The 27,028-nt window shown below is 56.6% G+C and overlaps 5 protein-coding genes across 5 annotated transcripts; all 5 read right to left on the reverse strand.

The window, feature by feature from the left end:
* Positions 1 to 863: 863 nt before the first annotated feature.
* On the reverse strand, positions 864 to 2,975 carry sep1 (Forkhead protein sep1; the record flags this gene model as incomplete). Its single annotated transcript, XM_037316569.1, has 1 exon — positions 864 to 2,975. The coding sequence occupies one exon, from the start codon at positions 2,973 to 2,975 to the stop codon at positions 864 to 866; it is 2,112 nt and encodes a 703-aa protein (XP_037184678.1).
* A 9,046-nt stretch (positions 2,976 to 12,021) lies between these two features.
* CGCA056_v001310 (uncharacterized protein) lies at positions 12,022 to 13,932 on the reverse strand (the record flags this gene model as incomplete). Its single annotated transcript, XM_037316570.1, has 4 exons — positions 12,022 to 12,754; positions 12,817 to 12,947; positions 13,001 to 13,317; positions 13,374 to 13,932. The coding sequence occupies 4 exons, from the start codon at positions 13,930 to 13,932 to the stop codon at positions 12,022 to 12,024; spliced, it is 1,740 nt and encodes a 579-aa protein (XP_037185740.1).
* A 458-nt stretch (positions 13,933 to 14,390) lies between these two features.
* Positions 14,391 to 15,612, reverse strand: RTA1-3 (Lipid-translocating exporter-like protein RTA1; the record flags this gene model as incomplete). Its single annotated transcript, XM_037316571.1, has 4 exons — positions 14,391 to 15,165; positions 15,224 to 15,391; positions 15,441 to 15,540; positions 15,594 to 15,612. The coding sequence occupies 4 exons, from the start codon at positions 15,610 to 15,612 to the stop codon at positions 14,391 to 14,393; spliced, it is 1,062 nt and encodes a 353-aa protein (XP_037185741.1).
* Positions 15,613 to 16,504: 892 nt separating this feature from the next.
* Positions 16,505 to 21,124, reverse strand: PAN1 (Actin cytoskeleton-regulatory complex protein PAN1; the record flags this gene model as incomplete). Its single annotated transcript, XM_037316572.1, has 3 exons — positions 16,505 to 17,666; positions 17,715 to 20,219; positions 20,277 to 21,124. 3 exons carry the CDS (start codon positions 21,122 to 21,124, stop codon positions 16,505 to 16,507), a joined length of 4,515 nt encoding a protein of 1,504 aa, XP_037185742.1.
* Positions 21,125 to 23,060: 1,936 nt separating this feature from the next.
* On the reverse strand, positions 23,061 to 26,994 carry CGCA056_v001313 (uncharacterized protein; the record flags this gene model as incomplete). The annotated part of the gene is made up of 5 exons (XM_037316573.1): positions 23,061 to 24,551; positions 24,605 to 24,912; positions 24,962 to 25,246; positions 25,295 to 25,764; positions 25,823 to 26,994. 5 exons carry the CDS (start codon positions 26,992 to 26,994, stop codon positions 23,061 to 23,063), a joined length of 3,726 nt encoding a protein of 1,241 aa, XP_037185743.1.
* Positions 26,995 to 27,028: the final 34 nt, after the last annotated feature.

Raw genomic sequence — 27,028 nt, forward strand, 5'->3', positions numbered from 1 at the left:
AGGGACGATTGGGAGTGTGATTAACGGGCTTAAGCGACAGCAGTTGCTTTACGGGATCAACGCAAGCGAGTATACGAGGAAGCATTTAATGAAGGCGGCGTTAGGAATTATATGGGCTGTGGGCATAGACTTGTCGGATTTTGAACTAGAGCAAATCAATATGATACCCGTTTCTGAGTTACCTTTCGTTCAAAAATCGCGCATGAATTCACTGTTTGACGTATTCCGAAAGGGTATAGGCCAAGAGCATGCGAGAGAGTGGCCCGGAGGTACCTTTCCATCCAAACCAGCAGTCACAGTCAGGGCGAGGGCGAACACGAGAGAGCAAATTGGACAATTTAGTGCAGTCATCTGACCAACTCAAAGAATGTGATGATGGCTCATACTAGCATTTGACACTAAGTGTCCTCCGTGTGGAGGGAGCTAATCTGCAACGCATCCAAACGAACATTTTTCGTACAACAAAAAACACACAAAAAGCCATTCGGCCAAAAAGCAGTTCCCGCCAATCCATAGTGTAGCCTTTGCTTGATCATGTCCACCGCGCAAATCAAGACCGGGGGCCTTGAGAAAAAAACACACCCAAATGTTCCTACCAGAATCATGTCCCCAATAAGCCAGTATGTGCCGCTGCTTCGTCATTATCATAAAGCAACAATCATGGACAAGAAAAATAAGCCGCGGAGCCCGTATCAGACATTAGTCTTTAAAGTCAATCCAGCCCTGGTTTTCCCGCTCCATTATCGTGTGGTCGAAACAGTCGAACGCCTGAGCATCGGACGTTATGCCAATTAGTATGTTCATACATCGTAACGGTCGTCATGTCTCAGTATCAATGAGACAAAAAAGCCTCATGGGAGAGATTAGAATTGCGTGGTGTAGCTTCGTCCAAAAGCAGGCTTGCTGGGCTTGGAGCCTGACTGCTTGGGCTGGGAGCCCGAGCCAATCTTCTCAAAGCCCTGCAGAATGTCGAGCCCCGAGTACTCGTTGGGGTCGTCCATGAAGTCGGCGGTGTCGAACGTGAAAGAGGGCCAGTCGCCCTCGGCCGCAACCTCGTAGAAGGACGAGGAAATCTTTGTCGGTGAGGGGAATCTCCACTGGGAGGCGCTGTCGCCGCCCTTGATGGGAGATGAGAGCCCATCAAACACCTTGCTGGGGGTTTCCCACATTGCAGAGTTCTGCGCGGGGGCCTTCAGGAAGGGGGTGGAGATGACCGACTTGTTGGAGTCTGTGGCCTCGGCCAGAGCGCTGGCAGAGTTGGTGCGCTCAATACGCGGGCGCTTCACCGACTTCTTTGATGGCGACTCCTGAGGGAGGCCGTCGAAGAAGTCGTTGTCCATGTCCTGGAAGATGTCGAAATCACCGGCAGCCATCAGGTTGTAGTTGTAGATGTTCTCATCCAGGTTGAAGGCGGGGCTCCAAGGCGCATTGCCGTCCATCTTGCGGAGTGGAGACTGGAGCATCTGGCGGACATGGTCGCGGTGAAGACGGAGGTTCGTGTTGGGCGATGCAGACGGCGGTGCCTTGGTGGGCGGCTTCAACTTCATGGCCGGAGTCAGAGGTGGCAGCATCTGTCCCTGCTGGCGGAGAGGCGACGAGGACGGTGGGGCGAACGCGTTGTACGACCGACCCTTGCTAGGGCTGTCGTAAGAAGAAGCGCGCAAGCGAGCGATCTCGTCCTCGGCCCTGCCGGCACGGCTGCGCTTGCGAGGGCGGTCAGCCTCCGAAGTGAGGATGCCGGTCTTGGGCTGCCGCAGCGCCGAAGACTCGAGCGATGAGATGTAGCCGCTGTCGTCCATGGAGGCAAACTTCCTCTTGTGGGACTTGGTAATGGAGGAGAATGGGCCGCGGCCGGGCGGCGGAGGCGTGCGGCTGCGGGGCTCCATATGCCGCGGAATCGGCGGTGAAGAGTGCATCGTGGGCGGCAGGGGAGAGCAGTCCTGATCGAGGCCCTTGTCGTGTCCATCCTCGGGTGCGGCCGAGTCGGAAACGGGAATGGTCGCGTCGGATGAGAATTCGACGGCCACGGTAGCCTGAGACGTGGGCAGAGGCGGCAGCGTCGCGTGGTTAATGGGTGCCGGAGGCGGCAGAGTCGGCTCCTGGATAGGGACGTTGACCGGTCTTGAGGGCTCCATTCGGGTCGACATGACGGGGACGTTCTCGGCGGTAGTCGCGGTCTTCCTCGCTGGCTTGTCCTTCATGAACTGCTGCTCCATGCCCTCCTGGATGGTCCAGTAGTTGCCTTTTCCTGGGTCGTCCTTCGGCCGCTCCACCTTAATGAAGGCTTTGTGAAGACTGAGGTTGTGTCGAATGCTGTTCTGCCATCCCGATTCCTCCGCCTTGTAGAACGAGTACGTGTCGGAAATCCACTTGTAAATCTGAGCGAGGGTCAGGCGCCTTTGAGGAGACCGGAGAATGGCCATCCCGATCAAAGTCGCGTAGCTGTGGCCCGGTTTCGTCCCGTCGTCAAGGATCGGAGGAAAGGAGTCGTGTGGCGGCAGACCGGACTCGTCGGCCTTGACCTTCTTGAGCGGTCTTGATTCCTTGATAGGCGCGGCCTCCATGAGCGTGCGCTTGCCGGGTGCCTTGTGCATGTAGAACTGGTCAAAGTTGATGGTTGGCGGCGCGGGGTACAGCTGAGGGTGGACGTTTTCCTTGCCAAACCCAGCGGCGAGATCTACTACGGGTGGCTTTTGCGCAACGGTCTTGAACTTGGAGAGGTAGGGCTTCTTATGAAGCGAATCGGTGTTTGGTGTCCTTGCGGAGGGTGGCGCCATGGGAACCATGTTGAGTCTGTTGCCTTGAGACTTCAACGGGGCGAGAGGAGATTTTTGGTTGCCTGACGATGCCTTCAGAGGCGAATGTCTGTCGGAAGCGAGTGCTGGCGGGTTGAGGATTACGTTGTTGTTGCTTGCGGCGCCGAGCGGTCTTCTCGGGGGCTTCGATACGGCGGGCATGGGTGCGTGGTTGATCATTGCTGTCGAGTTCTCGAAGAAGTCGTCTTGGAAGATTTGCAAGGGCTCGTGAGAGCCGGCGTAGCGTGTGGGTTTGGCCATGTCGGCCGATTACTAGACGTGGTCGATGTCTCCAACCTGGGTGAAGTGCTGGGTTTGGGTACGGGTAGTGGGCTGAAAGTGGGAGGGCATGTCAGCGCGCCGCAAGGCATCAGGTTGGATAAGTAGTCGCGGTGTGCGGTCGTGAATCTCCCGGGCTGACAGGGCAGGCTTCCAAGGTTCTTGACCCGAACGGGGTTTCGCATGATTGAAGGGAGGAGAAAGAGAGAGGAGACTCATGGCTCACCTTGGTCGGGTCTAGACTCTGGAAATGACTTGTGGGTCGTGAATGCAAGGGGGGCTTTTGGCGGTCAAATTGTACAGCGAAGCAACGACTCGCGATCTTGACCGACGGATCGATAGACTGAAGATGCGATATCTGATGAGCGGTGGTGATGTGTGTTGATTTCCGGAAGGCAGACGATGAGGTGCGGTGAGTGTGTGTGTGAGTGGTGGTGATGGTATTGGTGTTGTCGTTTGCGAATGCGTGTGAGTGCGACAGAGACTCTTGTGGCTGCAAAAGGTTGAAAAGAAAAGAGGGGATATCAGGCACGATAGCACGCGAGGGAGAGGAGGGTAGGCAAGATGTAATAGGCGGCTGCGGCAGAGGCAGCGGCACAGCGGGCAGTGAGGAGAAGTACTTCCAAGGCAAGAGAGGCAAGTGTTAAGCGTGGTTAGTGTGTGAGCGAAGGTGGTGGTGGTGGTGGTGGTGTGGGAGGGTCGCGGCGGCAGTGGGAGGATAAGGTACTTAGAAGGCTAGGTACTCAGGAAGGAAAGGTAGGAGTGGAGAGGCCCGGGTTGTACTTGACTTGTCGAAGAAAGAGGAGGACGGCCAGCTCAGCACGCCCAGAGATGTCCGGGTGGGGCACTCTGGAGCACGGGAGGAATGGGCGATTGGACGAGAGGAGCGTGGGCTGTGACACGACCGACCAAGCTAGGGTACGCCGAAGGTGGCAGCAAGGGTGTGTGGTGTAAAGTGCAGACTGAACCGGGATGCGGATGCAGGGAGGGTGAGGGTGGATGGTGTGTGGTGAGCGAGCGTGAAAGTGCAGCTTGATATCGACCGGGGTGCGTTCTCTATCCCAGTGTTCCTCGCTCGCTCGCACACTCACTCCAGTCTCGTCGGTCGAGAGTCAGAAGAAGCGATGCAATGCGATGCGCCGCGATGGATGGCGACCGTTTGCTGGAACACGCCGACTCTCCGGGAAGAGTCTGAGATGCTGCGAACGGCCAGCAGCGAGCGAACGGTGTCGGGGTCGGTGCTCTTCTCGCCTCTGGCTCTGGCTCTGGCTCTGACCGTAAACTGTCAGATGGCGTCGAGGCAGAGCGTTTGTCCTTGCGTTTGCTTGACCGTCGCGAATGGCTTCGCGGTCGCGATCGTGGTTGTCGCAGGCGGCGGTGCGGTCTCTTGCAGCACGCTTCCAACGCCGTCCGGCTCCAGTTCAGGTCGAGCGCGGTGGTCACTGGAGTCTGGTGGTGCTGACAGAGAAGAAGAGATTCCCAGCTGTCCCCAACAGGGCTCCTCCCAGGTTCAGGCTTGTCAGACTTCAGGCTCGGTGGGGAGGGGTGTGCGCGCGGGTTACGTCCGGCAGAGACTTGGAGAGAGAGGAGCCCCAGGTGACGACGATTGTACGAAATGTGAATGGACGAGTTGACGACGTGGACAAGACGGGAAGGCTATGCATTGCACATATGCAAGCAGGTTTTGCAGTTCATGCGAGACTCCGTCCACAGACCCGCCTTTCAATCTTTCAATCAGTAGGTTTTTTGCCCACCTCAGACTTTCGTTTCGTGCCGTCCACGGAGTGTTTCCAAACGCTGCTGATTCTGGCGGATGCCCCTCTGCGCCGTTCCGGGATGGACGCTGGAGAAAAAAAAAGCTGGAGTCGTGATGCAGCTTGACAGGCCGTGAATGGCGCTGCTGCATGCAAGGACCGGCCGGGGAAATACTCGAGCCAGCAGAGTGGATGGTGTGGGCAATGGTGTAAAACTGTGATATCGCTTGCACCCTGCCAATTGACCTTGCTCCGGGTCTGAGATAGGTGCCGAATGCTGCTGGAGTCTGCTGGGGCTAGCAGCACCTGTATTCGTATGGTGAGTGGCGGCCGTTCGTCGCGGACCGTCTCGAAACCACCAGACGTCAAAGAACGACGAGTGACTTGAGCCCAGCTGGTAATAGCGCAAGCCTCCCCAAGAGACACCATATGCTCGCCTTTGCTTCCTCTGGCAATGGTTCAAAGAGCTAATTCGGCTATTCAGTCATGGCATGAAAGTGGTCGTACGGGCTAAGCGCCCGTCTGGCCATCAATTTGACTGATCTGCAGCCGCAAAAACGAGCTTCCTATCGGAAAGGTGGAGAGCATGCAATTCAAAGTGTGGGAGTGTGCCGTTTTCTGTCTCGCTCTGCGACGACGTTAATTTTTGCCGTCTCTCTCTCTCCAACGCACATGTCGTTCGCTCTCTTTCATGTGTGGCGTCCTCGTTTGGGGCCTCTGTCCTGGCCTCTCATGCGCTGCTGCCGGGATTGATTGGGTCAAGGACTGAAGCAAGAGGTCATGGAATGTCGTTGGCGCGTCCGAGACGCGTCCAGAAAAAACAACAAACGCGTGCATCTCTGCCAATCAGAGGCGTTACGTCACCTCACTCCGTTTTCTATTGGCTGTGGGCTCAGGCGCCTGAAACTGGGTGCTCCCGACCTATCACCGACTGCAAGCCACGGATACCGCTGAACGTGCGGACGGGATGGACGGCGAACCCTTTTTTTTTCTCGTCTCATTGAAAAATTCTGTAAGGGCAGATGAAATTTCAGTTTTTTTTTTTTTTACTTCGTCTGCTTAAACGGTATCCGTAATTCAGCTGGCGTTCTCAATAATGTCTCACGACGATTATCCCCGTTGTGAGACTTGAGCTGAGACCCCAAGACCAGGTCTTACGCTGGCCAGATCGTCAGGTACGGAATGCACCCGCCGTCTCACTATTCCATGATGATATAAGGCTGTCGGGGTGATGATGCTCGTTCGATTCTTTTGTCCCCATCATCTCATTCTCATGCTCGTTCCGCGGGCTCTGGGCCTTTGGTTCTGGCCGGAAATTCGTATTGCGCCTGGAATATCGAGCAGTAGTCCAGCTTGCCCAGCTGCGCTGCTCGGGCCTTTAGGGGATCCTATCAAACCTCACCATCATCGTCCCGTCATCCCAGCTGAGCTGGCCCCGAAATCCCAGGCCGACGGACTTCTGGAACCGAGGCCATGTCCGTGACATTCATGGGTCGTCTTTCCAAGGCGTCCCGGGTCGAATTATGACCAGAGTGACTCGAGCCTCAATGCAGGGAGCAGACGACGGTGCCTAGTGGTGATTCGTGAATGCACTAACAGAAAATTGCACGGATGTACGTTGAGAACTTGAGCGACGAAGGCCCAGACGTGGAGACTGGGGCACCCAAGAGGCTAAAGCGAGACTATCCGTAAGGTAATCGTAATCCACGACGGATAAGCGGTAGCCATTTAAGCAATCCTTGCCCTGAGCGGAAAGGCAACCTTGGGCGCAATGCAAATGTCGGAGTGAGTGTGACGAATTAGCATGCCGTGTCGAGATGGCCTGCCGTGAACCGCGTGGCGGCCTCTTTCCAAACGGGCTCAATGTCTATCAATCACAAGTAAACGACTCAGCCATCGCGGATCGAGACCTGGGGAGAGCACAGTGGTTGACTGGGACGTAATTAGAGACCAGAGTCACAAAATAGATCGGTTTAATGGCAGACGGGTTAAAGTTGTTTTAGGTCTCTCGCAGCCTGCACGCCGCAGCGCCAATTGCGACGCCTCTGCTACGACATGTGTCTCTCCACCGGCGGCGAAACCTTGGGGGGGTGTTCACGGGTTCAAGGCCGGCCGAGAGAGGTACGGGAAAGAGGTCTTAGAAGTTCAGAACCCAAGACAGTATCCCATCATCAGGGCCCAGTCTGCTCGCCAGGCACAGCGGCGCTGGCCACTGGCAGAGAGGCATCTGACACTAGTCATGATACCTGCCGCCTCAGGGCCGTCATCCGTCGGGTTATCATTACATACCATAGATGCACATTACAGTTGCCATTCGCCGTTCAAGACGAAGGCGATGCGGTGCGACGCAACTTGCCCGACTTGATTTGACATTTGAGACCCCAGACACAGGCAGACAGCCCTGAGGCAGGCCAGACGGGGTGCTGAGGCACGGTCCACCGTCTGATAACATGTGTGCAGCGAGTACGTACCTCCTGGACGTGACATCATCCTCTGCACCGGGAAGGCCAGTCCCTTCACACACATGTTCTCGCTCTTGTCTTCCAGAAACCTCGTGTCTCTCTGCCCGTGCCCGGGCGCGCCCCCGGCTGCCCGTCGCCAATCAAACCGTTTCCACCTCCCAGAGGCCCATTGGCTGGGCTAGATGACAGTGTTTCAACCAGAATTGGGACCAACTCCCACACTCAGCCCAGAGCAGAGTCCCAGTGAAAGAGTGTTCCTCCCACCAGATCCACCTCCACCACCACTACCACCACCACCACCTCATTCTCGAAGCCACTTCCCAGTTCAAGCAAGTCGTACACGGCAGTGTGCTAGGTTCTGCCCACACCTCTGAAAGTCTACTGGCGTACTGCCCAGCGCTCACTGGCTGGACGTCGTGCAGGCGGCCTGGTACCTGACAGAGCCCCCTCCCATGTGAATTCCACCACCAGAATTGTGCGCATGTGGCTCACAAACGGCGAGGGGTAGCCCCCGTACCTGCCGTACCTGGCCAGTGGCGTGCCTGGCGCAAACCGGGAAGTGCACCTCAGCAAGCCTGCAAGCTTTCGAGCTCTCCAAACGACCCCCATCGTCCAAGGTTCAGCCCAGTCGTCGTTCCCTGTCAGTCGATCTTCGCATAAGATGCAAATCTTCCCAACGGGAGATATCCCATCTCGCACATCAATGACAACGCATCTAGCTCGCCCCGAATTCTGACTCTTCTTGCCCTGTTCCGGCATGATTCCCCTCTCGACTAGGTCGACTTTCAACTTTGCCTGGGCCCTGGAAAAGAAGTTGGGCAGAAAAGAACAGCCAAGCATCAAGGGAAAAAAGTCTGTGTGCTCCATCATCGAGATCTCTCACGGAATCCCCTCCGATCATCGAGCATTTTTTCTCTCCTCTCCCGAGTCCCCCCCGTCCCCTTCACCTTCCCAGCTGATATGATGGAGAAATTAACGCTGAAAATATTTCACGAGAGCAAGAAAGTTACTCGTCATCCTCTTACCACCTTGTCCCATCAAGCACGGTCCGGTGTCCAATGAAGCCCCCGGCCCGTCCAACTGCCAGCTCAGTCGTCAATGGAACATTGAAATGCACAAACCCAACCGCGGGCCACCACCCGCGCGCCGTCGCTACACACTACTGTGCCTACTCAACTACTCTACCCAGGATACAGTAGCAGTGTCGCGGTGCTGCCCCATCTCCCCTCTTCATCCTTCTCGTCTCCTTCTCTTTCTCTCCCCATCATCTCCATCACGTCGCTTTCTTGCTGGGCCCCCTGGAGCGTGTATCCCTGCTGCCCTGATATTAATAGTCCTGTCCTTGATACACCCGCTCAAAGTGCCGGCCGTCCCTCCTCCTCCTCACAGAGTCCCGTCCCAACTCCCAACCCATCCAACCGTCCTCTCACGGTCCCAGAGGGCCGTCACTCCTGTCCACGCCTTGGTCCTTGCACGCCGGCATCTTAGCGCACAGTCCCAGACCACATGCCCAGAGACAATACACACAAGGTCAGAATCAGAAGTCCCTTGTCAGTCCAAAGGCCCGTGCATAGAATACAGCGTAGACCTGAGTCCAGAATGGGTGGGGTCAGTGGTTAGCCTATTAGGGTTAGTGGTTAGCCCGTTGGGGTTAGCGGTTAGGAGTTAGGTGTTAGGAGACGGAATATGTTATCTCCATGCACGGGCCTTTGGACTGACAAGGGACTTCTGATTCTGACCTTATGTGTAGACTCTGCACAGAAGACCAGGCCTGCCTTACCTTATCAATTCACTCCCATCAAACGGCTCCATCTGCGCCCATGCGATGCGACGGTCCCGTATCGTCAGACAAACCCGACAAGCTGTCTCTTCAGGAGTGCCAAGGCAGGCAAGGCAAGGCAAGGCAAGGCAAGGCAAGGCAAGGCGAGCAAGCCGCAAGCATTGGGCACCACACTATGTACAAAGAACGTCAGGGCATTGTTCGTCGTCCGTCCGGCCATCCGATCCGTCGTCGAGTCTGTGATCCTCGACATCCCAGAAGCATTGACGGCCAAAGTTGGCACGCTCAGATCTCATCCACCGTTCCCATTGCTGTGCTCCCCAACAATGGACAACGCATAGTCCGTACGGAGGACCCTCAACTGTTTCTTTCATCCCAAGTCCTTGAATTCGTTTCTTTTGCCTTGGATTTTGTGTTTTACGTACGAAAGGGCTGGACTGGGACCCGGCATTCGCCTCCAGGCTTTTGTCTGCTAATGATATATCAGGACCCATTCAGAATAAGCAAACATGGAGTCCATCATCCGATCTCCGGCCCATTGACCAGGCCCTCTTGCGCCATTCAGCTTATCCCACTCAGCCTCCTTCTCTGCCCCTCACTGCGGCCTTCTCTCAGTAGCTCAGAAGCAAAGGCCTCGGTTTGCCCTGAAGGGAACCCCATTGTTGGGGCTAGAGAGCGCACCAAACGAAGGAGGACGAAAAAAGAAGAAGAAGGTCCAAAAAAGCCTCTTCCTTCCTTCGAGAATTCGGCGCCTCTTTTCCAAGGACCGCCACCCCGGACCCTTTCGGCCCTCCCAAGCTGCAACCACACAGACTCGGAGGACCGAACGCGCACACTTCCAAACAGGCCGACCTGACCAAACGGCGGCCAACTACCTATTCCCACCGCCCGATTGTGGCCCCGAATAGAAGCTCGTCAAGAACTGGAGCTAGGTAAGCTTGAATCTGGAGCTTGCAAAGGTAGTACAGCTAGCTTCAGCTCTTGCATCCCACCTCGCCTGGGTTGAACGATCGTCCCTGTGCATCTGTTTCAAGTCGATATAGAGTGGTGTCGTTTCCTCTGACCGTGACAGCACCGCCGGGTCCAGGTCCCATGCAGCAGCGAGTCCCACGGGAGGAGAAAAAGCACGTCCCCTTCTCAACGTGTCGTACATACAGATCCTCCCCCAGGGACTTACATGACTCTAAAAATCCCTCTGTCCGAAAGGATACTTTGTACGAATACACACGGGCAGTCAATCCTCTGTGCTCTGCATATGTATCCCGTAGATCCACCCCCGTATCCTTCTTCATGTCGCCTGTTCCCCAAGCTCCTAGCCGACTGCAACCGTAGAATCAGCCTAGTTTCTCCAAGATCCGCCTCTCTCGAGCCCCGGAAAGTCCTGTGTGGTTGATGTGCTCTGCGTATCCGCAGCAGCTTTCGCCTCCTCCATATCACAGATGCATCTACCGTTAGCTACATGGCTACTGACCTCGCGCCTACATTAGCCTGACACTTTCAACTCGCCTTGCCGTGAACCCCGTGAGACCAAAGAATCATGCAAGAAATCGCACGCAAACGTTGACATTTGCAGCAGTAGACAGGCTCTGACGCGAGCATCATGTCATTAGGCACTGATCCCGCAAAGACATGTCAGTAAACACACGACACCTCCAACACGTCCCAAGGCGCGTGTTTTTGCAACAGCAGCATTTCAACAGCAGCATCGTACGAAACTCTCGTCTCCTTGCTTTGCATTGATACTTCCCAAAAAGATCTCAAGAGAACCCTAAAACACACGACACACCCCTCACTTCCAGAAAACGGCACTAAGAAAGATCCGATCGTAATGTGTAGCGTAGACAAGAAAAGCAAAAAAGCAAGACGCCATCCGCCATCCGCAACCCCGCGCGCGCGTGGGCGGCCCCAACTAGAGGTCCGATCACCAGCTTCCTTTCTTTCCCTCTCCTACCCCTCGCAGGTGATGAAGCAGCACTACCTCCCCCTCCAACCACCGGATTTTGCTCCGTGTGCCCATTATCCTGCGCGCTCGTTACGTCGTCGAAGCCCAGAGAGAGTCCGCGCTCCCGAGCGCTCTCGTCCTGGACCCCGTCGATCGAAAGGCAAAAGGCCGCCGCCTGAGTAGAACCGCCCTAGAAATAGCTTTTTTCTATTCTGCGCCACACGGGTAGCAAGCGCTGATCCAACCCAGCTCGAGTTCCTTTGTTTGACACGACGGACTGAGACCGCACCTCCCTCCCTCCCCTCCGTGCCAAGACTCTGAGATAAAGAAGAGGGAAAACGTGCTGAGGGGGGTTCGCTAGTGTTTGGATGGGCCTACGTGGATGTACGTAATCTCGAGCTTTTGAACGCATGGGATTTCGAATGGCCGGTGGCGGCGGGGGTTAGGACAATGTGCCTCGGGGTCCTTTGAGATGTGGGCATCTGGCTTGATAGTGATATTCTTTTGCATGTAGTTCGAATGAGAGAGAGAAAAGGGTCTGAGATGATTATGAACGCACGTCTGGTTTGTCACCCGAGAGAAGGCGGGACGCATGCAGTGTCTGCGGGAAGCACTGTCTTTGCTATGGGCTGCTGACATGGCTGACGTCCATCTTGTTGTTCCTGTGGCCGAAAGCTTTTGGGCACAGTCACGATGAGTCGCATGTTGACATGCCGCGCTGGCGGCACGGATGGTCAATTTGGACGGGCGGACATCGTGAGTTCTGAACCAGGGCATAGCTTGATGTTTTCCGATGCTCAGCTTCGTGAGGTCTCGGCCCTGCAGCTTGGAGGACAAAGTGCTTATGCTGGCATGTTTACGCTGGCATGTTGACGGCATAGTCCCTATGATATCATGTCCCTGTCTTGCTGTTTACAAACCCCACTGCGAGGAGCAACTTCATCTGCTGTCCCTCTCATTAGATATAGCCTGAATCCTGCCTACTGTATATTCGTAGCTTCCACCCTCTTCACTCTTCATCATAGAGCGACAGCCGGCTTGTGTCAACAGCGAGCTGGGCCGTGAAAGCGTACGGCCTGTCGAAACAAGCGTCCCACCTCGTCTCCCCAGACGCCCAGAACCTCTCCAAGACGTGCTTCGCCGTCAAGGGCACATGGGTCCCGAGACTACAGCTCAGCTCTGGCAGCTGCCCCGAAACAAAACGGCGCATCGCCGCGTTGCTGTGTACAGCCTCAACCCCGAGCAGGACCATTGGCCAAAGCAGGAACCGCTCCATCTTGGGAGACTGTAGAGCTTCCTCCAGGCGGCTCTTTAGGATCTGGCCATGTGTTGCGCAGATATTCCTGAGCAGCGTCGTTGTTTCGAGAACGCAGAGGCTCTGCAGCGAGAGGACGCAATACAAAGCCACAGCGGCTTTATAGATTGCCCCCAAGAGCGCCCAATCTGCCATAGACGATGGCGTAAGTTGAGGTTTACATTTGGCCCATTCTTCAGGTGAAAAATCATGAATGCGCTCTAGCATCTCATGTGCCTCCTGGGCATGACTTTCGGACCCGGACCTCGAACCTCGTGATCGGAGATGGTTGATCCTAATCAGCTCCCCATACAGCGACAGCGGGCACATTTGGAACGGCGACGACGACGTAGCGTATTGATCGACGACAAGATCCAGAGCGTCAAGTTGGAGCCCCGTCATGGTAAGGTCTGATGCCGGGCATGTTGTGTTCCCAATCACGGCGACGCTGTGCGAAGGGGGACGGGTCAGCATCTTGCACGATGGGGTCTCGGATGGCAAGCGACGTACGACCAGAGGACAAGCAACAGCGGCTCCAGCCTCCTCGACCCAGCTATTGCGCGGAAGCCCCCTCGGAGAGAGATGATTCTGTTGACGCCTTCCATGTGGCAGCGCCAGTTCAGAGAATTGCCGTTCTGGACCTGTGATGGCTGCTGGTGCCCTTCTTCTTTTGATGGAGTCATGGAGAACTTACATCGGCAAGCAGAATGGTCAGTATGCCCGCAATCACCATGTCGCTCGTCTGCTCATCTTGCGCGTTGAGATGCTCGGTCAACGAGCGGACTGCGAGACCCCAGTAGATGTAGAACCTCTCGGACAAGACTTTTTTGGACTGTATGTCGCTCCGCGTCCGGTTGAGTCGGTGGCTCAACGTCATGCAGACCATGCCGAACTGCAAGTACTCTGGTGCCCTCGCCCCCACGCGGAGGTGCCTGTCCGTGAGAAGGTAGATGTGCGGATTTTGCCCAAACTGGTGGATCGGGACCAGGTCTTGGTAGATGCACGAGTTGACTGCGATGAAAGTCAGTCCGGGCTCGCGAGGGAGACGTCTCGAGTGGACGGCTCACAATACTTGGCGGCTTGAGGCAAGGCGCAGACGTCGGTCTTCATCTCGAACCAAGGCACGTAGCTGGTCCTCGCCAGGACTTGACTCCGGCTCGCGATGTTGTTGACCTGGTATCCCTTCTCCCCGTCCGACTGACGCTTACCCTTCCTCCTGCGGCCCCTCGAAATGACTCTCCCAGGTGCGAGCCACTCGAGTCTCATCGGCTTGGCGTCGCCGTATCCGGGACACTCGACACCGGCGGCCGAGCACCGTCTGCACGCCGGCTCTGTGAAGTCGCATACGAGACACCGGCGACGACACTCCCAGCAGTGGCGTTTGCGTCTGCGACTATCCTCCATCACGGGTGTATTTGTTGCAGGGTCGAACTTTTTCGAGCGATATTGCCTCGAAAGGAACGAGACTTTGTTGGTGACGAAATATCCAGGCTTGGTCTCCAAGCTGACGACAGCTCCTAGTTCTTCTGGGTCAGACCAATCACATTGCCGGGTTCGAGCTGAGCCCCTTTCCAGAAGGATGTCAGCGACGGACGTTCGCTTGGCACCAAAATCTGCGCCGTTCATTTTATGGACTCAATAGACTTTGTTTCGCTGGTGATTTTCTTTGCTTCTGCTTCGATTTCAAGAGGAGCATATATGTTGGCGCCAGAAACGATGACAATCTCAAAAGAACGAGCTTCGTATTCATCACTGTGAACGACGTTTAGGTCTTGCTCGATTACAAGGAACATAACATTTTCTCTATATCACAAGCTGTTGAAATCTCGTCCGGCACACTGGTCTTATTGTCGCAATATCTAAAATCTAAATGAATTGTATCACGCGAGGGGAAGGGCCCGGTAAGCCCCTGCTATTTGATTACACTAGGGACTCAGCAAAGGCAGCAGAAGGAAGCCTCCCAAATTTGACATGTAGCCTCAAACTCCAAAACCTCGTTAAGCGATAGAAGTCAAGCCCAAATGTTGATCACTTCCATAAACCTCTAACACGCATGGCCCGAACATCATACATCGGCAACTGCGTCACTTCGCTTGAACGGGGGCTGGCAAAAGCGAAGAGTTCTGCTCGCCCCGACCAACCGAGCTCGTCGAACGATCCCTCAACTTCACACCCTCACCCCGAACGGTCCTTTTTCTGCGGAAAAAGATACCAAAGGTGAGGACGTTGGCCATCTTGGCCCACAGAGACCTCGCGTCGACATCCCTCTCCCCCACGACCTCGACGCCGTCCCGCGTGAGGTACACATGATGGCCGCGCGGCAAGAACCGCCCGGGATGCCACACGTTCCAGATCAGCGAGTTGACAAGCATCAGGCTCGCCTCGAACACGTAAAAGTAGACCTCGTACCGCAGGATGGGGCTCAGCCCGCGCAGTGCCTCCATGTCGTCGAGGTCGACTTTCGTGCTGCCCGTGTGCTCGACCAGGCGGTACACGCACCGGACGAAGATCAGACACATGCTCGCGTACAGCGTGGACAGCATTGTTGTTACGTTTATGGACCGGATCTTGGCCTTGGCGACGCGGAGGTGGAAGAGGGCCGAGAGGCAGATGAAGATGACGATAAGGATGAGCTGGATGCCGAGTGCGGCGAGCGTGAGGTGGCTGCCCAGCGCCTGCTTCTCGGGCGTCGAGGATGGGTTGGAGGAGAGGGCCACGCCGAGGGCGTTGAGGACCTCGACAACGGCCATGAGGCCGCCGAATGTAGTCAGGACTTTGGACGGAGGGAGGGGTGCGCAGTGGGGGACGTAGTAGAAGATGCGGCCGAGGACATGGTAGTTTGCGAGTTCGAGGAGGGGTCTGGAAGACAAGGTGTTAAGAATGCTGCCAAAACAACTGGAGACCTCGATTTACTCACGGGCAGACGTAGATAAAGACTTGGCTGAATACAAAGACCATTAGGGGCGTCTTGGTGGTTTCGCTGTAGAGGTAGTGGTATGCTCCGTACTCACGGAGGGAGTAGCCCGCTGTGAAAAGGACGGCGCAGACCGGGTGTAGGCCGATCAACTTGAATGCTTTATAGCGGCTTGGAGGTTGCGTCAGAGGTGGCTCTCTGGAAACGAGGACGTACTTACTAGCATTGCCAAATGTGAAAGACGGCCGAGATGCCGTACGAGGCGATGAAGATGATGGGAGCCCATTGGTTTGGTGCGTACACGTACAGGCTGTATAAGACTGAGGGTCCAGTTAGAAATGATACGTTGGAAGAAAGCCGTCAGTAATCATACTTGGGTCTCCAGCTGCCATGTTCAAGCACGTATGGTGTTGTGTTCTCTAACAGGTCGTTCAGGTGATGAGGAGGTAAACGCGCTTTTGTCAAAACCGATTGGAAAGACAAACACAGATACTGCGTGTGACGAACAGAGAGAAGAGCACTTCTATTATACACAAAACCCAGCCAGCAGGGAGACATCATCCTCCCGTACCGCACCGCCATGTTAATCAAAATGCCCACATCGTCGTCACTTACACAGCAAGACGCCTTACCCAAATAGGAAAACGAAAATGCCAAGAAACGGCATTCGCAGCCCTGTCAGCGCGAACCATCATTCCAAGCTAACCCCAGTAGGAGTCTACAGACGCCAACGTAAAAGACGGGAGCCTGATCAGAGCATGTCCATTTTCTGTTCGGTCTATCGAGGCTGAGAAGATCTGTTGGGCAGGTTGACGAATTCCCTGCTGTTGCGGATGAATCTACGCCCCTCTGCACCCTTTATTCTGCACACGTCATCCGTGTCCTCGGGCCCGAATGCGCCGTAAACTCGCAGAGCGGTGGGCGAGTGCTGACGTAGTAACAGGCCGGCTTAGTACGGTATTGTCGAGCGAGTGCCTTCACTGATGCCGCCAGTTACGAGCACAAGCAACTGACCTTGCTCCCAGGACGATAATGTATTTTCAAATGGAGATACTGCTGATTAGAAACTAGAATTACCCTCAACGAGTCTCCGCGATGCACATATCACCCAGATGCACTTCATACGTATTAGAAACATGTGATTCAGGCATTACTATATGGAACAGCCGATCTGAGAATGAAGCGCAATTTCCGCAAACCGCCGCCTAGAATAAAATCTACGTCCTAACCAATCCCGGAGACTGTTCAGGTCTACCTCCCGTCAAGCCCGAATGAGGCACTGACTTAATCCAAAACGCGGCCTGCAGTCGCGGCACCGCTCTTGTCCCGCGTCTCCGTCTTCTTGAGAGACCTGCCCATCTGGATCTCGCTCAGGAAACCGGACGGACGACCACCGCCACCTGCCGGGGGGCCTGAGGGGGCATCGCCCGCAGGAGGAGGGGGAGGGGGTGGTGGCGGGGCTCCCATGCCTGGCGGAGGCGGGGGAGGAGGAGGGGCGCCCGGTGCGTCCATGGAAGGCATGGGTGGCGGCGGCGGTGCCGACGGGGCCTCGGGGGCCGGGGCCGGAGGTGGAGGAGGAGGAGCAGGAGGAGCGCCAGAACTGGGCACAGGGGGAGGAGGCGGGGGAGACGTGGGGCCGCTACCGATCGCCGGGCTGACGGGGTTGGACGACGGCTTGTCACCGGCGGCCGACAAAGGTCGGGGAGGTCCCATGGTGCCGAAGAGAATGGAAGCTAGTGCGGCAGCGCTACTGCCGCCCGGGCGATCATCGTCATCGGAATCTTCGTCGTCGTCCTTGTCCGTGCCCCAACCGTCGTCGTCATCGTCAGGACGCTTGCGGGAAAAGGGTCCGGAGGGAGGTGCGGGAGCGGGAGCTGCAGGCGCAGCCTTGCTCTCCTGGGTCATGCGGTGGAAGGGGTTGGTCGACACCTCGGGCTGAGGCGGCGCCGGGGGAGCGGCAGCTGGCGCTGCCTGCTCGCTGGGGCCTGATGTCGACTCAGACGAGTGAGAGAGCATGCGGAAGTACGGGTTGCGGCTCTCGTTCTCGGTAGGGGGGCTGGTAACCACAGTCGGCACAGAGGGCGGCGAGGACTCCTTCTCCAGCTCCTGGCTGCTGATCTGGCTGCCACCCTGGGTAGGGGTTGACGCCTGGGGGGTGATCTGAGACGGGCCATCCTCGTCATCAGAAGAGCTGTCATCGTCGTTCAATGCCTCGAGCTGCCGCTGGAGCTCCAGCTCGCGCTGACGAGCAGCTTCGATCTCGGCTCTTTGAGCAGCAAGCTTAGACTCCTTCTCCTTGGCCTCGGCCATCGCAGCCTTCTTCTTGCGCTTCTCCTCTTCCTTCTTAAGCTTGCCGGCCTTGACCTGCTCCTCAAGAGCCTTGAGACGAGCCTCGGTAGCGGAACGCTCTTTCTCGACGTCATTCTCTGCCTCTCTAGCATTGGCCCTGTGCAAAGTTAGTCTTGAATTCTGGATGGTCATTGGTGGGACTTACTCCATCTCCTGAGTGGCACGCTGCTGCTCTTCATGTTCCCTCGCGAGACGCTCCTCCTCAGCATGCTTAGCAGCTTGCTCCTCCTCGGCCCTGCGCGCAGCGTCGGCACCGTCGTTCTTGGCGCCCTTTCTAGACGGCGGTGGGGGAGGCTTCTTGCCGCCGGTTGAGGCTGGTGCCGGGGCACCCGTTTCTTCCGCAAGGCGTGCCTGGCGCTCAGCTTCGCGGCGCTCATCCTCCTCCTCGGCCTGGCGCAGCTTAGCAGCACGTTCGGCTCTTTCACGCTCCATTCTCTGGGCAGCCGTCTCACCAGGCTTACTGGGAGCCTTAATGCCCAAAGCGGCAAGTCTCTCAGCCATGCGCTGCTCAGCCTGTTGCTTGATGAAGGCCGCACGCTCTTCGGGGGTCTTGTAGGACGAGTACGAGCCTCCACCGGCGCTCGAGGGGGTGGCAGTACGAGAGGGAGGGGCGGGGCTGTCGTGGCGAGCTGACGGTGCAGGCTCAGCGCGGGCAGCCGCGGCGGGTGATCTAGACGTAGTACGCTTGTCTTGAGCCCGGACACGCGCGGCACGGCTAGATCGCTGGAGATCAAAGATGAAGTCTCTGACCTCGTCCTCGACACCCAGAGCATCATCCCAGCGGCGCTTCTCGTGCTCGTTGGTGGCGGTCGCGTTCCCTTCTTTCAGGTTATCTTCAATGCCGCGGGCAAAGTCACGCACAGAGTCCTCAACATCCCTGACCATGCTCTCGTTGTTCTCCTTCTCGGTCTTGATCTTGAAGTTCTCCTCCTCGAGGCGCTTGGGACCCTCGTCGTCGAAGCTGGACTCGACCTTCTTACCGGTCAGGGCGGCCGTGCGCTGCTGCATCATAGCCTTCGCCCTAGCCTTGAGTCTGTCAGACTCCGTGACAGCACCGCCAGGTCCGGTTCCGACGATGGGAGCAGCGCTGTTGGGGTGAGCCTTGGCGTCCTTGAGCCTGAAGAGCTCGAGCCTGGCGTCCGCAATAGCCTTCTCCGTCTTGCGCACCGCCGAAGCCAGCTCAGGGACCTTGTCTTGGAGAGTCTGGAGCTGGCGCTTGAGAGCACGTCTCTCGGCATCTGAGTCTCCCGAGGCGAGAGCGGCGTCGGGATGCGAATCGATGTCGTCCTGGACACGGCGAATACGGCGGTACAGCTCTTCGGCCTCGCGACGGTCGCGCCTGTCAAGCATATCATCTTCCTCCAGACTCTTCTCGTCAGCAAAGTCCATCGCGTCAATGAGCACCTCCTTCTCTCGGATCTTCTTTCTGAGCTGGTCGAGACTCAAGTCGTCATAGGCAGACGAAGGGGCGGGGGACTCGGGCCGCGGCGAGTTGTTGCCGACACGACGGCGAGCGGAAGACTTGTAGCCGACCTGATCGTCGTTGTTCTTGAACACCGTCGCATCCTTGCGGCCGTTGTTGTGGCCGCCGGGCGTGCCTCTGAGCGAGTGGCTCTTCATGTAGCTGACTCCAGTCTTCTGGGGCAGGAGAGCAGCGCCGGACTTGTTGCGAAACTCGGACTCCTGGCTCAGCATGGACCTGATGGTGCCGATGGACTCGTTGATGTTTCTCGTAGAGGGAGGGACAAGCTCAGGCGGCAGCTGGTTAGGCAGGGGGTAGCCGTTCAGCTTACGGTAGATCAAATGCATAGCGACCGCGAACTCATCCAGGTTCAAGCGACCCTTGTTGCCATTATCTGCCAGAGTCCAGACGCGCTCGAGGTCCGGCTTCTCCAGACCACTCTGGCCAAAGATCTCAATGGCTTGGTCACCGCCGATGAAGCCCTTGTGGAGACCGTCCCACGCCTTGAAAAGGGCATCGTAACGCTGCTTCTCATCCTTGGTGATGGCCCAGGGAATGACCGCATTGCCCTGGAGGCCCTGGGTGGTGTAATTGCCCGCCTCCCGGCCCGACTGAGGCATCATTCGAGCCTGGAGGAGATCAATGTTTGGCAGGCCAGTTGCGGGCGTGTTGACCAGACCCCACTGGCCGGGTCTGCCAGTCGGCTGGGCGTTCAGGGGCGCAGCCATCGGTCCTCCGCCAGGAGTCAGGCTGTTGCCATACCCAGTCGGCATCGGCGGCATTGGTGGGCGAGGCCCTGTGTATCCGGTTGGTTGGGGGTTCATTCCGGGGAAACCAGTCTGATGGGCCTGCAGCTGCCCAAAGCCAGTCGGTTGAGGCTGCTGTTGCCCAGGGAATCCAGTCATCTGCGCCTGCAATAACTGGGAGTTGGAGGCCTGAGGCTGGGGCTGATGAATCGTGGGTTCCGTGCTCGATCTGCCCGTGTTCGTGCTTCCGGGGGTGGCGCCGCCTGCATCCTCGGCAATGTTGAAGCTGATGATGTCTACCATGCTAGAGACTTCGTTCTTGATGTTGTCGGGCAGCGAGGAAGGCAGCGACTTTCCGGTAAGCTTCAGGTTGCACAGGTACATCGCCAGGGCAAACTCAGGGAAGTGCAGTTGTCCGGATCGAGTCGTATCGGCCAGAGTCCTGAGAGGGGGGTTCGTCAGTGTTTGCTGGGAGAACACGCGGTAGAGTCCAACTTACCAAATGTGCGAGAGAGAATCGCCGTCCAGTCGCGATCTTAACAACAGGTCTCTCGCCTTGTCTCCGGACATGACGGTCTCTGAGCCATCGCCAACCGCGGACTTGAAGAGCGTCTCGAATTTAGACTGGTCCTGGGCAGTGATGAAAGACAGCCGGATGTTGGGGATCTTGCTGGAGGACGACTTTGGACGTCTGCCCGCAGGCTTTGGTGTGCCTCCGGTCTGGAAAGACGCCGCCATCTGGCTGAAGCCCGTGGCCTGCGGCTTGATAGGAGCCGGAGACGGCGCCGAAGTCTGCTGCGGCTGTTGCTGCTGAGCCTGGGGAAAGCCGGTCTGCTGAGGCTGTTGCAGTCCCGGGAAGCCCGTCTGCTGAGGTTGCTGCGGCTGCGGGAAGCCCGTCTGTTGAGGCTGCTGCTGCTGGGCACCGGGGAATCCAGTCTGCTGGGGTTGTTGTTGTTGCTGCTGTTGCTGCTGCTGGAACCGAGACTGGAACTGCGGGGGGATCGGGGGCATCGGCGGCGCGCCGGTCTGGAAGCTCTGCTGCGGCTGGGGCTGGCCGAAGCCAGTCTGCTGAGGTTGAAGCCCCTGACCAAAGCCGGTCGGCTGAGGTTGGAGACCTTGGCCGAAGCCCGTGGGCTGAGGCTGCTGCTGCTGTGCCATGCCCGGGTAGCCGGTGTATTGCTGCTGGAGCGGCGCCTGGCCGAAACCCGTGGGCTGAGGAGCAAACGGACTCGGTTGCTGCTGCTGCTGTCCCGGCTGCTGGCCTCCCATGCCGAAGGAGCTTCCATATTGCTGCGCGCCGGGACGCTGGCTGTTGCCGCCCAGGAAAGCGTTCGAGTTCGAATACATGGCGGGCGGTTGGGCCGACGAGGTCGGGCTCGGAGGGCTGACTCCTGACGGCGATTAGGAGCAACCGACGCGGACTGGCGATGGATTAGACGGCGACACAAATTGTTGCGATCGAGAGGGACTCCGTCGATGGGGAGTGATGTGATGAAATGCAATTCTACGTGGTGAATGCGAAGAGAGGACGCTGGCGTGTGGAGAAGACGGACGTTGTCGCTGGACGTGATGGCAACGCTGATGACGAAGCTCTCGCAAGTGTCCAGCTTGACACGGAGGTTAGGTTTCAGTAGGTAGGAAAGTGCGGCCAGCGGCTTGGACGGGGGCCCGTAAAGTGCCAAAGTGGTTGGTTGCCAGTTGGAACCTGGCAGTAGGCTGAGCAGGGATCAGTGGCCCGTCCTGCCCAATGTCCCGATGTGGCTTGGAACAGGTTGTGGGTCTTCTCTTGCAGAACATTACGTGAGGCCGCATGGACTGGGACGGCCAATTGCATCAAGACTTTGCATATGCCTCTAGCGGAGACTCATCTTACCTTTGTTCACCCTTTTTGATTCGCAAACGGCCGAGGATACGCAATTGAGCTCTCATATGCTGGAGCTTGTTCTTATATCATCATATTCAGGACCTAGTGATGAACAAAACAGAAGCACTTCCTAAACTCTGCGTGGGCAGGTTCTTACTCACGCCAACGCCAATGCACAGAGCGACAACCAGGTCAACCTGACCACCAACCACCCGCAGCCGCGCTCCATGCACCTGAGGTGCCACTCGGCCGCCCTGACTGCACGCAATGACGATGTGCGAGCGGCATATCTCCATAAGTCCACAATTCAAGGTGCTGCTCTGGTGGACATTGCCGCATCACTGCAGACCCCGTGACCGAGAGGCTGCACACCTTTGCGCACCAGAGTCGTCCACAACCCAGACGGAGAGGGCCAACCTTGTGCTTGCTTTAACACATGGCGACTTAACACCATAATATTGGCCCATATTATGTTCATACCGTCGCTGGCTCCCCGCACCTGCGGCATAAGAGTCTGGACACGTCGGCTGCCTGCCGCAGGGAGATGGCGGCAAAGCATCAGAGGCATCGGCATGCTCGTGCCGCCTGCGCTTTACATATTTCCAGGGATTCGAGCAATAACGGGCGGTCCGTTGCGGAGTGAAACCTCTCAGCCTCGAACACAGCGCCAATCTGACACATCCGACATGCACCGAGCATGCCGCCCCCACGGCGCCAGCGCGGGTATTGGTCAACCACATTCGGCTCCGAGTGGGGCCCGGCTGTCGAGCCGCCGTGCATGCAGCTGTCCGAAGCTGCGTGTTGACGTTGAGGTTGAGATTGAATGACATGATGAGACTTTGCTCTGTTTGTAAGCAGAATGAATCGTGATATTCCAGACTTCAACAACCAAGGCACCTTCCCACGTCGACATGCCACGCAAAGCCACTCACGAATCACTCAAAGGCCATGCTGAACAACAATCGCAGGATGCCTCTCACGAATTATGTATTACACAGGAGAGCCCCAACTATCAATCCAAACACCACTTCCGACAGCATCCTATACACTAAGTATTGCCCCCCTAACCAAGGGCGTTCTTCTTTCCAAGCGAGCGGGCCTTTAAACGCCAAAGCAATGTTATTCCCAACGCATCCAATACTTCCAGCGAGTCTGGGTATCAATCCCTCGGTAATAATAATAATGATGATGATGATAAGAGTGTCTCTTTGAAACGCCATGATGACCATAAGATAGCCCCTGAATAAACCAAAAAAAAAAGATCGGTTGCCGTCGCTTGATGTCTAAGATAGATTTTGTGTTCAAAAAATAATATGAAGGGGTCCGATCACCATCCCCGTGTTTCGTTTTTTCGTTTCCTTTTCTGCGTTTCTTTCATGTTTTTTTTTGCGTGTGATTTGGTTCGTTTTACTTTCTTGTTCAGTCGAGTCTCGTGGTAGAGACGGAAGTCCCCGGCCTCCTGCCGACGTCTTGGGGCTGCGCTTGCGTCGGTTCGTCGAGGTTGAATCCGTGTTGAATCATGTACTTGAGTGTGTCGAGATCAAAGTCGCCGATGCCTTCCTCCATGATGCGGGGGTCGCTATGCGTACTCGGCAGGCTGGAAGACATGGCGTACTCTTTGGCAGGACTTTCGCTGGGAGCCCATTCGGGGGGTGTCGGCAGGGCGGAGGAGCCACTGGCGTGTTCCGTCGCGGGGCTGTCCATAACCTCCTCGGAGGATACGTGGTGCGGCGCCGCCTTCAGGCTGTAGTCTTCCCACTGCTCCATCGGCGGAGTGCTGGTGCCGAACATCATACTGCCGCGGTATCCCGCCGCCAGCATGCTTCCGCGGAAGCCGGGGGTGTCCATGGGGCTGGGCGCGGGGCGCTTCTTCATGACCTTGGCGGCGAGTCCGCCAAAGATGATGCTGAGATCGTAGGCGATCCACTCCAGCTCGGGGTCCTCCGGCATCTCCCACTGCAGACGAGCCATCTCGACCTCGTATGCCAGGGTGCGATTCCTCTCGAGGATCCTGTCAATCTGCGCCGACTTGGTGGTCCATTCCTCCTTGAGGTTCTGCATCAGGGCGTTGTTCCGGTCCATCTCCATGGCGAAGCTCTCAAAGGTGGCCTTTGAGAGCACCTTGGAAGCGCGACGATTTTTGACTGCCTGGGGCCCGGTCGGCATGCCGACGTTTTGAACGCTCGACTTGATGGCGCGGTTCAGCTCGGTCTTGGAAAACGGGCAGAACTCCTGGATGGACGTGTTCTGTTCGAGACTTCTCACCATGTGAGACAGGTTTGACAAGTTGAAGCTGTTCTCTTGCACGTCAAGCGTGCGCAGGGTCTGGTTCATGTGAATTGCCTCTGCCAAATCTCCAATGTTCATGTTGAGCTTTTGGTTGCGGATTCGGAGGTGTAGCAGCGTCTTGTTGCTGGCGAGACCCGAGAGGGCGCGAGAGAAGCCTAGTCCGAGTTGACCCTCATCCAACTTGGCCGAAAATCCGGACAAGTCGAGGTACTGGATTGATTCGTTGGTGGCGAAGAAGTCCGAGACTGCCTGACAAGTCTCCTCGCTGACTTGTCCAGGGGTCGACGTGCCGACCAAACTCAGCAGTCGGATTGACCTGTTGACCGAGAGCGACTTGATGATCGTGATATAGTTTTCCTCATCCCGGAACTCAATCATGTCCATGAATAATGACGTGGGTCCAAAGTTGTATGCGATCGCAGATGACAAGTCCTCCATGCCGTTTTCAATGTAGTTGCCGTTGATGGAGCATACGATCTCTCTGCCCTGGCTCATGCTGCGGAAGAGAAGGGCGATTTGCGAACCGGACAGGCCGCAGCCGTTGAGATCAAGCCTACGCAGGTAAGCAGATTCCTGCGAGAGCAGGTAGCCCGCGAGGATGTCCAGGGTGGCATTGTTCAGCTACGAAGTGTGAGCTTTTATCAACGAATTCTTGTGATACTGGACAAACTTACGTGCATGTTTGAGAGGTCCAGCTCCTCCAGACCCCAGCTCATGATTGTTTCCTCGAAGAAGATGGGATCTGTGAACTGGCTTTGGCAGTTGCCGGCAACGCTGAGCTTGCGGAGACAGGCGAAGTGCGATAAGCTGCTCTTGACAACCATGTGGTCGACATGGCCAATGTTTCGAGAGGTGTTCAGTGCTTCCAGCCTGTATCCTTGAGAAGGGAGTGCGTCCCAGATTTCTTCCAGGCTTCTCTCGTCCAGGTTGCATCTGGAAATGTCCAGCTCTCTCAGGATGTCGGGAATGTGCAAGACGTCGACTACACTATGGTCAGCTATGCACAGGCCCCGTTCAGACGAGTCGCTTACCAAGATCAGTAACCTCAGCGGCGGTGAGAGGATTCCCTCCCACCAAAAGGGTGTCACAATGGCTGCTGCCAGTTCTCAGGAGCAACAGAATGGGACGGACGACCTCGGGCTCCTTCTTGGATCCGGCTCGAGTGCGCGACACGCCAACAATGTTCTGTGATGCCAGGACGTTTGTGAGATCAATCTTGCGTATTGATCCAGACGTGAAGGCGACCGCGTGGATTTCCTGAGACAGAAGAGGGGCAGACTTGATGATGTCCTTGTGTACGCCATCGATCACGAGACCTGAGAAAGTTAGTGCGGGAGTCTTCTGGAGTGCGCGTGGTGACTCACCATCCCGAGAAACATCTGCTATTGACTCTTCGAATCCTGGGTGATCTGTCAGGCCGCAGAGGGGTGCCAAGTCAACGTCACGGAAGGAAAGTGCCTTGAAATAGTCGTTGTATCGGAGGGACTTGAACACGGCCAGCAGTTGCAGCGGGGTGTATCCGCCGTCCTTGGAAGGGAGCAGGCGGAACTCGGGGCAGTGCTCTCGGCGTTCGCACTTCCAGTTCACAGTCCACTCCGGAGGTGGGCAGCGGAACGTGGCGCAATAAGCCTCAAGAGTTCTCTTAAGGCCACCGAAATCCTGCCCTGAGGGCAGCAGAAGCTGGGCTGTGAGGCCCCTAATGTCGAAAATGTCCCGTTGCATATGCTGAGGCCAGGCGGGCTTTACTGCGCGGTCCGCCTTCATGAATGTCATGACGATTTCTCTGTACCAGCGACTGGCCAACTCAAGCCGCTTCTCGGCCTCACAGGGCAGGCTGTTGCATGTTAGTTCGTCATAGGTCACATTGGGCAGTTGCGAGACCGAGCACGTACCGGAATCCAAGGACAAATCGCTCTTCATGGTGGCTCATGGTGGCTTTCAAACGGACCAGGGACGTAAGACCAAAGACTACGGTGTTGATCTCAATATCTTGCGGTGCCTTGTAAACTGAAGTCCTCGCTACTCGGACGAAATAGCACTTGTTCTGGCCAAGGAGCAGGTAATGGGATGATCCGTCACGAAACTTCTTGGACGTGTCAGGGTTGTCGGCCTTGGAACTGAGGAGGGTTGTGCGCTGAACCACTGGGAAAATGTCCAGAGGCAGCCCGCGGCAAGAGGGCTCTTCTTTGGCAACAATTTGGTGGATGGCGGACTGGACATTGGGAGCAACAATCCCTTTGGGCACAACGGTCGAACCCACGGATTCACGGATAGCGCGGCGTATCTCGTTCATCCAGTCTTCGCGCTCTGCGGGCAGGCCAAAAAACAACTTCGTGCACGCCCACGATACCATGGGCGAAGTTTCTGACCACCACACGTCCAGCCCAAAGTGAGGACTCACACCCTCCTCGTTGAAGATGTTGACAATTTTGCACAGCGGAATCTCAACGCGGCCGTCACCCGATGAACCATCTGTACTCAATGTAGACGACGTCGACGATCGCTTGAGACGCCCCGAGGGCGGTGCCAGCTCGTTAAAGTTAGCTCTCGCCGCTTCGGCGCTGTTAAATTTGACGAGGTGAGTTTCGGTCAAGACGATGTACTCGGCGCGGGACTTCCACAACCTGGCGTCGGTCTTGAGTGCTCCATGTTTGAGGATTGTAATAACGGGATTAGACGGCGGGTTCGGGCTGAGAAATGTCGGCGTCTCCTCCGACATGTGTGAGCTTGCAGACGAGTCCTTGGACGCTCTGCGGTTCAGGCGATAGAAAATGGACGAGGAATTTGAGCCGCCGGAACCGTTGTTCTTGTGAAGCACTCGGCGGGTTTGCGCAATCGAGCTGGTGCTGGAGGATTCGGCCATTGAGACAAGGTCTGTCGAAGATGCGCTGCTGCTGACCTTCCTGAAGGTCTTTGCCAAGAAACTGCGCCGTTTTCCTCCCAGCGACGGCGTCGACACGCTGCGCATTTCCGACTTGCTCGGGCTCTTCGAGTCGCCATGATGTGTCGTCTGAATGGTAGGCAGCACTGACTGTCGGCTGGCGACAGATTCTCTGGTTGACATAGTTGGCGTGCAGCAAATCAAAAGGGACCGAGCC

The sequence above is a fragment of the Colletotrichum aenigma genome (assembly GCF_013390185.1).
Source record: "Colletotrichum aenigma strain Cg56 chromosome Unknown KSG_Cg56_contig01, whole genome shotgun sequence".
NCBI lineage: Eukaryota > Fungi > Ascomycota > Sordariomycetes > Glomerellales > Glomerellaceae > Colletotrichum > Colletotrichum aenigma.